This window comes from Salmo salar, chromosome 21 (genome assembly GCF_965601325.2).
Source record: "Salmo salar chromosome 21, fSalSal1, whole genome shotgun sequence".
Lineage (NCBI taxonomy): Eukaryota > Metazoa > Chordata > Actinopteri > Salmoniformes > Salmonidae > Salmo > Salmo salar.
The window spans coordinates 27,576,293-27,590,416 of NC_138311.1; the positions used below are offsets into that span (position 1 = coordinate 27,576,293).

Genomic DNA, 14,124 nt, shown 5'->3' on the forward strand with positions numbered 1-14,124 from the left:
ATTAAAATCACTTCCTGAATTGACTGCCTTCCATTTGAATTGGTCCCAGCCCTGGTGTGTGTGAGATAGGAGAGATTGTAACATTTTTATGAATGAGAGTGTGCGTGCCTGTGTGTAAAACTCACCCACGCATCACTCTGCAGAGATGAGACTTGCTGAGACAGCTCTGACTGAACCCTCTGCATCAGGATCGCTACACACACAGAGACAGAGACAGACAGAGAGACAGAGACACACACACAGAGAGAGAGAGAGAGAGAGAGAGAGAGAGAAGGGGAAAATAGAAGGAAAAGGAGACAGAATAGAAAAAGTATAGTCGGTACATTATCTCTGTAATAACACAATATAGTATTACACTGTGTATGGACTCAATAATAACATGAAACTGCAGTATATGGGTAGGAGTAGGGCGGACACTCACAAACTTGGTCTTGGATTTTGTTGGCCATGCTGGGCACTTTGAAGAGCAGCCCCAGGGATTGGTTCATCCTCTCGTCAATCACACGCAGGTGGGTCATCACCTGGAAGTCAGAAGTGCTGAGGTCAAAGGAGTTACACGGGACACAGAGTGAATGAATGGGCTGAATGTAGTGTAGTATATTATAGTAGGTTGAAGGGTGAGCATAGGGGCTTATGGGTAGTGTAGTGTATTATATTGGTTGGGGGGAGTGGGGGTACCTGGGGTCGGATCTGAGCAGCCTTCTTGGGGTCCACCATGCGGACGTGTTCGTAGTGTTTCAGGGTGTGTTGTCTGTCCTTTTGCTCTGCACGGACATACTTCTTCAAAAGGTCCAGCACCTGACGAGGCTAAGGGGGAGAGAGAGGGGGGGGGGGGATGGGGGGAGAGAGAGAAGGGGATGGAGGAGAGGAAAGTGAAATGAGGGAGAGAGCAAGAGAGAAAGTGAGAGAAGGGGACAGAGAGACAGAAAAACTAAAAGAGAGAAATAAGAAATATTGATGTGGACAACGTGTGTGTGTACAAGTGAGGATGTGTTTGATTATAATTATAGTGAAAATGACTGGTCAGTGGGTATCCACAGTGAGAGTATATGTACAGTATATAATGAGTGAGTATCTATGTACATTATACATGGTTAGGGATATATATATATATATATATATATATATATATATATATATATATATATATATATCCCTAACCATGTATAATGTACATAGATACTCACTCATTATATACTGTACATATACTCTCACTGTGGAGAGTATATATATATACACACACACAATATGTATATCTATATACTGTCTCTATATATACTGCTCAAAAAAATAAAGGGAACACTTAAACAACACATCCTAGATCTGAATGAAAGAAATAATCTTATTAAATACTTTTTTCTTTACATAGTTGAATGTGCTGACAACAAAATCACACAAAAATAATCAATGGAAATCCAATTTATCAAACCATGGAGGTCTGGATTTGGAGTCACACTCAAAATTAAAGTGGAAAACCACACTACAGGCTGATCCAACTTTGATGTAATGTCCTTAAAACAAGTCAAAATGAGGCTCAGTAGTGTGTGTGGCCTCCACGTGCCTGTATGACCTCCCTACAACGCCTGGGCATGCTCCTGATGAGGTGGCGGATGGTCTCCTGAGGGATCTCCTCCCAGACCTGGACTAAAGCATCCGCCAACTCCTGGACAGTCTGTGGTGCAACGTGGCGTTGGTGGATGGAGCGAGACATGATGTCCCAGATGTGCTCAATTGGATTCAGGTCTTGGGAACGGGCGGGCCAGTCCATAGCATCAATGCCTTCCTCTTGCAGGAACTGCTGACACACTCCAGCCACATGAGGTCTAGCATTGTCTTGCATTAGGAGGAACCCAGGGCCAACCGCACCAGCATATGGTCTCACAAGGGGTCTGAGGATCTCATCTTGGTACCTAATGGCAGTCAGGCTACCTCTGGCGAGCACATGGAGGGCTGTGCGGCCCCCAAAGAAATGCCACCCCACACCATGACTGACCCACCGCCAAACCGGTCATGCTGGAGGATGTTGCAGGCAGCAGAACGTTCTCCACGGCGTCTCCATACTCTGTTACGTCTTTCACGTGCTCAGTGTGAACCTGCTTTCATCTGTGAAGAGCACAGGGCGCCAGTGGCGAATTTGCCAATCTTGGTGTTCTCTGGCAAATGCCAAACATCCTGCACGGTGTTGGGCTGTAAGCACAACCCCCACCTGTGGACGTCGGGCCCTCATACCACCCTCATGGAGTCTGTTTCTGACCGTTTGAGCAGACACCTGCACATTTGTGGCCTGCTGGAGGTCATTTTGCAGGGCTCTGGCAGTGCTCCTCCTTGCACAAAGGCGGAGGTAGCGGTCCTGCTGCTGGGTTGTTGTCCTCCTACGACCTCCTCCACGTCTCCTGATGTACTGGCCTGTCTCCTGGTAGCGCCTCCATGCTCTAGACACTACGCTGACAGACACAGCAAACCTTCTTGCCACAGCTCGCATTGATGTGCCATCCTGGATGAGCTGCACTACCTGAGCCACTTGTGTGGGTTGTAGACTCCGTCTCATGCTACCACTAGAGTGAAAGCACCACCAGCATTCAAAAGTGACCAAAACATCAGCCAAGAAGCATAGGAACTGAGAAGTGGTCTGTGGTCCCCACCTACAGAACCACTCCTTTATTGGGGGTGTCTTGTTAATTGCCTATAATTTCCACCTGTTGTCTATTCCATTTGCACAACAGCATGTGAAATTTATTATCAATCAGTGTTGCTTCCTAAGTGGACAGTTTGATTTCACAGAAGTGTGATTGACTTGGAGTTACATTGTGTTGTTTAAGTGTTCCCTTGATTTTTTTGAGCAGTGTATATTATACACACACTACCGTTCAAAAGTTTGGGGTCACTTAGAAATGTTCTTGTTTTTGAAAGAAAAGCACATTTCTGTCCATTAAAATAACGTCAAATTGATCAGAAATACAGTATAGACATTGTTAATGTTGTAAATGACTATTGTAGCTGGAAACAGCAGATTTTTGGTGGAATATCTACATAGGCGTACAGAGGCCCATATTCAGCAACCATCACTCCTCTGTTCCAATGGCACGTTGTGTTAGCTAATCCAATTTTATCATTTTAAAAGGCTAATTGATCATTAGAAACCCTTTTGCAATTGTATTAGCAGAGCTGAAAACTGATGTTCTGATTAAAGAAGCAATAAAACTGGCCTTCTTTAGACTAGTTGTGTTCTGGGTGACTCTGGGACAAGGAGCGCTCTCCTTCAAGGAATGAATGGGAGTCTACTGGGCGCTAGCAAAAATAAAACAACATTAGCATGAATTTCATCAAAAAGAAGTATAACAGTATACATTTTTTCTCAGATGTGAGATAATTAACTTTCTATATGTAGTATCGTATACTGTACCTTTGGAAACATGACATTACGTACTTTTGAGGAAAATAGGCATGTTTCTCAACATACAGTATACACTGACTTTGAGAAGGGACTACAGGCATTACGACCAGGAATACGACTTCCCTGGAGCAGATCCTTTGTTCACTCTCCCTCAGAGCAATTGAACTTATTCCAGAGGCCGACCCAAAACATCGCCGGCGGAGTAGTGGGTCCCGTGTGGGACTCAGTTGGTAGAGCATGGTGTTTGCAACGCCAGGGTTGTGGGTTCGATTCCCACGGGGGACCAGTACGAAAAAAAAGAAAGAAAATGTATGAAATGTATGCATTCACTACTGTAAGTTGCTCTGGATAAGAGCGTCTGTGTTCTTGTGTTCTTTTGCCCATCTTAATATTTAATTTTTATTGGCCAGGCTGAGATATGGCTTTTTCTTTGCAACTCTGCCGAGAAGGCCAGAGTCGCCTCTTCACTGTTGACGTTGAGACTGGTGTTTTGCGGGTACTACTTAATGAAGTTGCCAGTTGAGGACTTGTGAGGTCCAAGGGCCTTCCCTAAACTGTTGCCACAAAGTTGGAAGCACAGAATTGTCTAGAATGTCATTGAATTCTGTAGAGTTAAGATTACCCTTCACTGGAACTTAGGGGCCTAGCCCGAACCATGAAAAACAAGCCCAGACCATTATTCCTTCACCAAACTTTACAGTTGGCTCTCTGCTTTGTGTCAGGTAACATTCTCCTGGCATCCGCCAAATACAGATTCATCCGTTAGACTGCCAGATGGTGAAGCGTGATTCATCACTCCAGAGAACGCGTTTCCACTGCTTCAGAGTCCAATGGAGGCAGGCTTTACACCACACCAGTCGACACTTGTCATTGCGCATGGTGATCTTAGGCTTGTGATCTTACTCTGCCATGGAAACCAAATTTCATGAAGCTCCAGACAAACAGTTCTTGTGCTGAGATTGCTTCCAGAGGCAGTTTTGAACTCAGTAATGAGTGTTGCAACTGAGGACAGACGCTTTTTACTCACTTCAGCACTTGGTGGTCCTGTTCTGTGAGCTTGTGTGGCCTATCACTTCGTGGCTGAGCCGTTGTTGTTCCTAGACGCTTCCACTTCACAAAAACGCCACTTACAGTTGACCGGGGCAGCTCTAGCAGGGCAGAAATTTGACGAACTGACTTGTTGGAAAGGTGGCATCCTATGACGGTGCCACGTTGAAAGGCACTGAGCTCTTCAGTAAGGCCATTCCACTGCCAATGTTTGTCTACGGAAATTGAATAGTTGTGTGCTCGATTTTATACACCTGTCAGCAACAGGTGCCGGGACATTTTCAGCTTCCAGGAATTGTGTACAGATCCTTGCGACATGGGGACGTGGATTATCATGCTGAAACATGAGGTGATGGCGGCGGATGACATGACAATGGATCTTCACACTCTATCTTGATTAAATCCAATTTAATTGCTGTTTTATCAGCTTCTTACTATGTCACACCTCTCAGGTGGATGGATTATCTTGGCAAAGGAGAAATGATCACTAACAGGGATGAAACACAAATTTGTGCACAAAATTTGAGAGAAATAATATTTTTGATCGTATGGAACATTTCTGGGATATATTATTTCAGCTCATGAAACCAACACTTTACATGTTGAGTTTATATTTTTGATCAGTATATACCCTGGGTGGGTTGGCCTGCAGGGCGCTAAGGTAGTTATCCAGGGCCATGCGACGGCAGCTGTTGAGCAGGGCCTCCACCCGGACCATGTGGGTCTCCACCAGCTGCTGTCTCTCTCCTGCTGCCTCCTGCTCCAGGGCCTCCACCTTCTCCTGGAAGCGCTGCACACAGAAATATTAATACACACTAGTATACACACATTACTGACACTCACATAGGCATGCATGTGTATTGATGTGTATACAGGGCTCATCTGTAAAAGAGACCTTGGTTTCAGCAAGACTCCATGTCATAATTAAGGTTAAATAAAAACTATATATACTGCGCACGCACACACAGCCCAGGTACCTGAATGACAGCCTTCTTGTCAGCGTGAGGGAGACTCTTGGCCTGTCTCTCTGCCTCCTCCCACTCTCTCATCACCTGGAGACACACATCAGAAAACACACCTTTCAGTTCACATCAGAGAAGGGATACTTCTCTCTCTCAAAAATACATATTCTCTCTCTCTCATACACACATACAGCATACACACCAGTGCTTCTGCCCCTAATATGACATGGTGAGGTAACTGGGAATGTGTAACATTGTTCATTTGGAACCTTTGCATCATCACATTACAAACCCAAGGTCAGCTACCGTCACCCTGTGTGTGTGTTGATATGCTGTGTTATGGGCAGGATGTAACTATTATCACTGTTAATGCTGTGTTATGGGCAGAATGTAACTATTCTCACTGTTAATGCTGTGTTATGGGCAGAATGTAACTATTCTCACTGTTAATGCTGTGTTATGGGCAGAATGTAACCATTCTCACTGTTAATGCTGTGTTATGGGCAGAATGTAACTATTCTCGCTGTTAATGCTGTGTTATGGGCAGAATGTAACTATTCTCGCTGTTAATGCTGTGTTATGGGCAGAATGTAACTATTCTCGCTGTTAATGCTGTGTTATGGGCAGAATGTAACTATTCTCGCTGTTAATGCTGTGTTATGGGCAGAATGTAACTATTCTCGCTGTTAATGCTGTGTTATGGGCAGAATGTAACTATTCTCACTGTTAATGCTGTGTTATGGGCAGAATGTAACTATTCTCGCTGTGTTATGGGCAGAATGTAACTATTCTCACTGTTAATGCTGTGTTATGGGCAGAATGTAACTATTCTCATTGTTAATGCTGTGTTATGGGCAGAATGTAACTATTCTCACTGTTAATGCTGTGTTATGGGCAGAATGTAACTATTCTCACTGTTAATGCTGTGTTATGGGCAGAATGTAACTATTCTCACTGTTAATGCTGTGTTATGGGCAGAATGTAACTATTCTCACTGTTAATGCTGTGTTATGGGCAGAATGTAACTATTCTCACTGTTAATGCTGTGTTATGGGCAGAATGTAACTATTCTCACTGTTAATGCTGTGTTATGGGCAGAATGTAACTATTCTCACTGTTAATGCTGTGTTATGGGCAGAATGTAACTATTCTCACTGTTAATGCTGTGTTATGGGCAGAATGTAACTATTCTCACTATTAATGCTGTGTTATGGGCAGAATGTAACTATTCTCACTGTTAATGCTGTGTTATGGGCAGAATGTAACTATTCTCACTGTTAATGCTGTGTTATGGGCAGAATGTAACTATTCTCACTATTAATGCTGTGTTATGGGCAGAATGTAACTATTCTCACTGTTAATGCTGTGTTATGGGCAGAATGTAACTATTCTCACTGTTAATGCTGTGACGTGCCAAAACTGACTGACTCTCTCTCTAGCTCAAACACACACACCTGGGACATCCTCTCGCGATGCTTGGCCTCCAGACTCTCCTTGGCCTTCTGGAAGTCTGCGTGTTCGTTGTTGTCTCCAGTAGACTCCAAGTAATGGTCCACTGCGTCAGGGGGGGGAGGGGCTGTGGTGGGCACTGGGGGAGAGGGGAGGAGCGGTACAGCGGAAAGTGGATGTCCACAAAAGGTTCCAGAGAGAGAAGTTAACTGTTCAACAGTGACATATCCTCCTCCCACAAGTCTACATTATCTGCCACTGTAATCTAAAACTGTACTAAGACGTTCGAGTCCTGTCTGGCGGCACAGACAGATTACAGCAGCTAAGCCTGTCAGCCAGCGAGCGACAGGTCATATATCTGTTTGCCTTGATGTGTGTGTGTGTGTGATGTGGGAGACTGGAGATAAGATAAGTGAATCAGGGCAGGCGCTGAGTCATCCTCTCCCGCTGAGGAGTGTTGTGTTTAACTGGGCGGAAAGTACCAGAAAAGAGAGGGACAGGAAAACAGACTCAACCCACATGTACACTGATACAGTCATATGAAGAGAGACTGCTGTTGTTAGGTTAAGCCAGTTAGGACATGAACTCATTAACACACACACACACACCAGCATAAATCACAATACATAAATATTGTCGCACACACACACAAGACTCATAAGCTCCAGTGTTATTGAGCTGGTTAGTAAGTAATGGACTGAGTAAGAGGTTAGGTGAGTAAGTGAGGGAGGGAGGAAGTGTGATGGCTATTTACCTGCTTAGATAGTTCCTAATTTCTCAGGTGTTTCTTAAAGTCTCTATATCTCTTTTTTTAAACCAGAATGACCTAATCGAAAAGTTAACCTCTGTCTGTACACCCACTAGATCAGACTATATTGATAGGAACCCTCTGCACTTCCCACAGTATTCAATAGCTGAGATGGACTCAGACCCTGGACTCAGACCCTGGACTCAGACCCTGGACTCAGACCCTGGACTCAGACCCTGGACTCAGACCCTGGACTCAGACCCTGGACTCAGACCCTGGACTCAGACCCTGGACTCAGACCCTGGACTCAGACCCTGGACTCAGACCCTGGACTCAGACCCTGGACTCAGACCCTGGACTCAGACCCTGGACTCAGACCCTGGACTCAGACCCTGGACTCAGACCCTGGACTCAGACCCTGGACTCAGACCCTGGACTCAGACCCTCTCAACGTTTGTTATTACCTGTCCATAGTGATGGTTCATCTTTAATAACTACTATTGAAGGAAAATTAAAGACCAATAAAAGGCCTGAATGCAGTGTTTTTTTATTGACCTTCCATTTTCCTTCATTGACCAACGTGTTGCTTAATCTAGAACAGAAACATATTCCCCTTTCAGAGCTGGTAGTACATAAGGGAAAGGGGATACCTAGTCAGTTGAACAACTGAATGCATTCAAGCGGAATGTGTCTTCCGCATTTAACCCAACCCCACTGAATCACTTATGCTCCAAGTGTCTAAGAGACATCAGACAGACAGGTAGACGGTGTTAGACAGACAGACGGCTCAGAAAGGCAGACAGCAGGGTGGACAGTCCCCAAGGCCCAAGGTAAGGGGCACAGAGGGACAACTCAGCACATGCCCTACATACCTCAGAGAGCCCACCAAACACACGACACATGTTATGTACACATACACACTCACACAGAGCAAACACACACACTGCTTGGGTGTGTGTTTACACATAACATGTTCAAACATACACACTCCATCTTATCCATCTCCACAAACCAACCAACAAGTATTTCTCTCTTTCCATCCATGGCGTGTTCTTACCTCTGACAACTTCCTCAACCGACTCAGTGGTGGTCGTGGTGGTAGTTGTCATGGCGATGTCGGAGGTGCGGTCACCACTGTCCCGTTTGTCAGTCACATCATCTTCATCCTCATCACCGTCACCGTCCTCGTCCCTATCGAAGGCATCCTCATCATCCTCAGTGGTGGCAGCCCCCTGATCCGCCTGGTGAAGCATGCTGGAGGGAGGGTGGGTGTTTGAGTGTGTGTAGTCTGGTTGTGAAGGTTATCTGTCAAAAGTGTTTAACCACTGGTTTATGAACTTGAGTAAGCATTTAAGATTATATATGTGTGCTTAATTGTCTGTGTGTTTGTGTCTGACTGTATGCACCCGTGCTTGTGCCTTTGTGTGTGTGTGTGTGCATATGTGCGCATGTGTGTATACCCTTTATCGGTGTATTCAGTCTCGGCTCCGCCCCACCACACGTCAGACTCAGTCAGCTCAACGCTCTCTGACTCGAGATGCGTGTCTGCCGGGCAACACACAAACTCCACCCCTCGGAAACGATCGATGCCGCATGGCAACAGCATGCCGTAGTCATGGAGATTCATGGTGCGGTCTCCACAGGACTGATAATAATAGTAATTTGAAAGAATCGATTTTTGAGACACAGGTCTTTACACGCAATTACACATCTCTAGACGGTTTCCTGGTCAGGTCACATGGTCAGGAAAAAACAATCATATGAAGCAAAAAATAACCTTACAATTATAGCTCTGCTTGACTCAAGTTCTGTGAAATAATTGAAGGAGGGAGGATGGGATGAGAGGATTCAGGCCTGCAGGGACGGATGGATGGAGACAAAAGAATTCTGAGTCACCACACCACAGCACACACTCTCCCAGAATACTAGAGAGAAAGGAAAGAGAGGAGAGAGAACACTGGATAGATGAGAGAACACTAGATAGATGAGAGAACACTAGATAGATGAGAGAACACTAGATAGATGAGAGAACACTAGATAGATGAGAGAACACTAGATAGATGAGAGAACACTAGATAGATGAGAGAACACTAGATAGAGAGCGGAGAGAGGAGTAGAGAATACGAGAGAGAGCGACAGGAGGAGAGAATACTAGATAGGTGGAGAGAGCAGAGAAAGGAGGAGAAAATACTAGAGAGAGAGATAGAGATACAGAGATAAAGAAAGATATTAAAATGACAAGGCACGGAAAGAGTACAAAGAGAAGCTCCTCATGGACAATCCAGAGACACTTTATGCTGACTGCTACAAAAATGGAAACGTAAGAAACCTAATCTTCAACACAGACCATCCCTGGACATGGCACACTGTGGTAACAGGACACTACCCCTCTTTTAACCTCTTTACTATAGGGGGCAGTATTTTCACGGCCGGATGAAAAACGTACCCAAATTAAACTGCCTCCTACTCAGACTCAGAAGGTAGGATATGCATATTATTAGTAGACTTGGATAAAAAAAACTCTGAAGTTTCTAAAACTGTTTGAATGATGTCTGTGAGTATAACAGAACTCATATGGCAGGCAAAAACCTGAGAAAAATCCAACCAGGAAGTTTGACTTCACATGGTTGTAGTCATTTCAAATGATGTTATATCTAAACTACAGTGTCTGTGATGTCATATTGCACTTCCTAAGGCTTCCACTAGATGTCAACAGTCATTAGAACCTTGTTTGAGGCTTCTACAATGCAATTTGATTGAATAATACCCGGAACAGTAAGCGGTCGACCTGGTGTCATTGACTTACCTCGTGCGCGTGCACATAAGGCTAGCCATTTTTATTTTTCTTCTGTAATGAACCTGCTATTGTCCGGTTGGAATATTATCGAAATTCTACATTAAAAACACCCTAAAGATTGATTGTGAACATGGTTTGACATGTTTCTACAAACGCTGAGGGAACTTTATAACTTTTCGTCGACGGTGGATAGATGCATTTTGGAATGGTGATCTGGACGCCGTGGCTGGACGGCTAACTGAATAGCTTGGGGCTCAGTACTCAGAATATTGAACAATGTGCTTTCTCTGTAAAGTTATTTTGAAATCTGACAAAGCGGTTGCATAAAGGAATAGTTCATCTATACTTCTTTAATTAATTGTTATATATTTTGTCAACGTTTATGATGAGTATTTCTGTAAATTATGGTGCCCATTCACCGGAAATTTTGGGGGGGAATACATTTTCTGAATGTCACGTGCCAATGTAAAATGGTTTTTTTTTTATATAAATATGAACTTGATGGAACAAAAAATGCATGTATTGTCTAACATAATGTCCTAGGAGTGTCATCTGATGAAGATCGTCAAAGGTTAGTGCATAATTTTAGCTGGTTTTGTGCTTTTGGACGGCTACCCTTGCTTGGAAAATGGCTGTCCTTGCTAGGAAAATGGCTGTGTTGTTGTTTTTTTTGCTGTGGTGGTATCCTAACATAATATAATGTTTTGCTTTCGCTGTAAAGCCTTTTAGAAATCTGACAACGTGGTTGGATTCAGGAGAGGTTTATCTTTCAAATGGTGTAAAATAGTCATATGTTTGAGAAAATTGAATTGTGGTATTTTAGTTGTTTTTGTATTTCGCGCCATGTGATCCCATTGGCTGTTGGCTAGGGGTTCCGCTGTCGGAACGGGGTTCCGCTAGCGGAATGCCTAGATGTAAGAAGTTAAGAGAGGGTATTGGTGGAGGGAGAAAAATCAGAATACTGGAAAACGAGGACCTTGAGACGGAGACACCCTCTGTCAACCTGTACAAGAATGGAACAGTGGTGGTGCAGGGCAACTTCATACATTTCCAAAAGGACTTCCACAGAATCAAAGCGAGAGCACGGCAGGAGAAGCTTTCTCTTGGTGATGACTCATCCACCCCAAGTGAGTCTGATCATACCTTTTCAAACTGTCCTGCAGACGAGGATAGTCATCCCCCCAGCACTGAACACACCCAGGTCCCACAACTGCACTGCTCATCCATCATTGATAGGTTAAATTCACTGAACTGGAGAGAGACATGGTGGAGCTAGTCCACACAATCCAGACAGCACAGACACATAAAACAGATCAGCACGACACCAACAGAACAGCCCACTTCAGACCTTGACCACAGCCTTAACAGCAGGACAGACAAGGCAGGATCCACCAACCCAGCAGACTCCCCCTCCTGGAGGCCCCGTTAGCCCACAGAATAGCTCTCCTGACAACACCCCCACACCCACTGAGGACACAGAAAAGCCACATCATAATACACACAGGTACAAATGACCTTACAGCCCAGCAGGAAAGGGTGGCCACAGAACTCAAGGGCATGATTGAAAAAGCCTCTTTCACTTTCCACAACACACGTGGTTACCTCTACCCTGCTACCACGAAAACGTGGTTTTCACCCTGCCGGGACTGTGCTTCAAAACCAAATATTTACATGGCCCACCACTCTGACTTGGACTTCAACAGCATTTACAACCAGGTCAACCTCTACAAGGCAGCAGTCCCCACCTTTGCCAGGACCCTGAAGGGCATCACCCACAACTGCAGCCCCAGCACCTCACACAGGAGCAACAGAGAAACAGACATCCTCCCAGACCAGTGAGACACCCTCCCAGAACTGCGAGAACCCCCCGGAGGACCTGCACCAAGAGGATCCACACCAAGAGGACCTACACACAGACCACAGCACCACATCCCCATCCCAACCAGTCAACCACTATCCACACCCTATATAGGCCCCCCCAGATCAGTCTTATGCCCCCCCTACTAGCCCAACACTCTAACCACTAGGCTACCCTGCCACCCCATATTGAAGAGACGGACCCACTGGTTTCCCTGTTTCTTGTAGGATGATAATGTCTGTATTTACAATTTTTTGAGGTATGGATTCCTGCTTAACGATGACAGCTTCTCCATTCTAGAGGGGGAGATCGACCATTTCCAGGCCCAGGGACATGTACTAGTCTGTGACAACCTAAATGTCAGAACAGGACAAGAACCTGACACTCTTAGCACACAGGGGAGCAGACACCTACCTGGAGGTGACAGCATTCCCTCCCAAATATGCCCCCCTAGATACAACCATGACAAAACAACCAACAAAAACGGGTCACAACTCCTGCAGCTATGTCGAACACTGGGTCTGTACATAGTCAATGGTAGGCTTCGAGGGGACTCTTACGGTAGGTACACCTACAGCTCATCCCTTGGCAGTAATACTGTAGATTACTTTATCACTGACCTCAACACAGTCTCTCAGAGCGTTCACAGTCAGCCCAGATCACAGCAAAATCACAGTCTACTTGAACAGAGCAATATTCAATCATGAGGCATCAAAGCCAAAGAAACTACATAATATACTGCTCCAAAAAATAAAGGGAACACTTAAACAACACATCCTAGATCTGAATGAAAGAAATAATCTTATTAAATACTTTTTTCTTTACATAGTTGAATGCGCTGACAACAAAATCACACAAAAATAATCAATGGAAATCCAATTTATCAACCCATGGAGGTCTGGATTTGGAGTCACACTCAAAATTAAAGTGGAAAACCACACTACAGGCTGATCCAACTTTGATGTAATGTCCTTAAAACAAGTCAAAATGAGGCTCAGTAGTGTGTGTGGCCTCCACGTGCCTGTATGACCTCCCTACAACGCCTGGGCATGCTCCTGATGAGGTGGCGGATGGTCTCCTGAGGGATCTCCTCCCAGACCTGGACTAAAGCATCCGCCAACTCCTGGACAGTCTGTGGTGCAACGTGGCGTTGGTGGATGGAGCGAGACATGATGTCCCAGATGTGCTCAATTGGATTCAGGTCTGGGGAACGGGCGGGCCAGTCCATAGCATCAATGCCTTCCTCTTGCAGGAACTGCTGACATACTCCAGCCACATGAGGTCTAGCATTGTCTTGCATTAGGAGGAACCCAGGGCCAACCGCACCAGCATATGGTCTCACAAGGGGTCTGAGGATCTCATCTTGGTACCTAATGGCAGTCAGGCTACCTCTGGCGAGCACATGGAGGGCTGTGCGGCCCTCCCAAAGAAATGCCACCCCACCGCCAAACCGGTCATGCTGGAGGATGTTGCAGGCAGCAGAACGTTCTCCACGGCGTCTCCAGACTCTGTCACGTCTGTCACGTGCTCAGTGTGAACCTGCTTTCATCTGTGAAGAGCACAGGGCGCCAGTGGCGAATTTGCCAATCTTGGTGTTCTCTGGCAAATGCCAAACGTCCTGCACGGTGTTGGGCTGTAAGCACAACCCCCACCTGTGGACGTCGGGCCCTCATACCACCCTCATGGAGTCTGTTTCTGACCGTTTGAGCAGACACATGCACATTTGTGGCCTGCTGGAGGTCATTTTGCAGGGCTCTGGCAGTGCTCCTCCTGCTCCTCCTTGCACAAAGGCGGAGGTAGCGGTCCTGCTGCTGGGTTGTAGCCCTCCTACGACCTCCTCCACGTCTCCTGATGTACTGGCCTGTCTCC

At 45.5% G+C, this 14,124-nt stretch overlaps 1 protein-coding gene across 2 annotated transcripts in view; it reads right to left on the reverse strand.

Annotated features, from left to right (window-relative positions):
• LOC106582144 (amyloid-beta A4 protein) overlaps nt 1–14,124 on the reverse strand; it is a 36,147-nt gene that overhangs the window by 3,998 nt on the left and 18,025 nt on the right. The window contains exons 5-12 of one of the 2 annotated variants that reach the window (XM_014164921.3): nt 9,061–9,245; nt 8,658–8,854; nt 6,858–6,991; nt 5,419–5,493; nt 5,073–5,231; nt 679–798; nt 422–521; nt 126–193 (exon numbers count right to left, since the gene is read on the reverse strand). In XM_014164921.3, the coding sequence (XP_014020396.3) occupies nt 126–193; nt 422–521; nt 679–798; nt 5,073–5,231; nt 5,419–5,493; nt 6,858–6,991; nt 8,658–8,854; nt 9,061–9,245 (1,038 nt within the window). Of the gene's footprint in view, nt 1–125; nt 194–421; nt 522–678; nt 808–5,072; nt 5,232–5,418; nt 5,494–6,857; nt 6,992–8,657; nt 8,855–9,060; nt 9,246–14,124 lie in introns of both variants that reach the window. The other variant, XM_014164920.3, reaches the window with a different exon arrangement.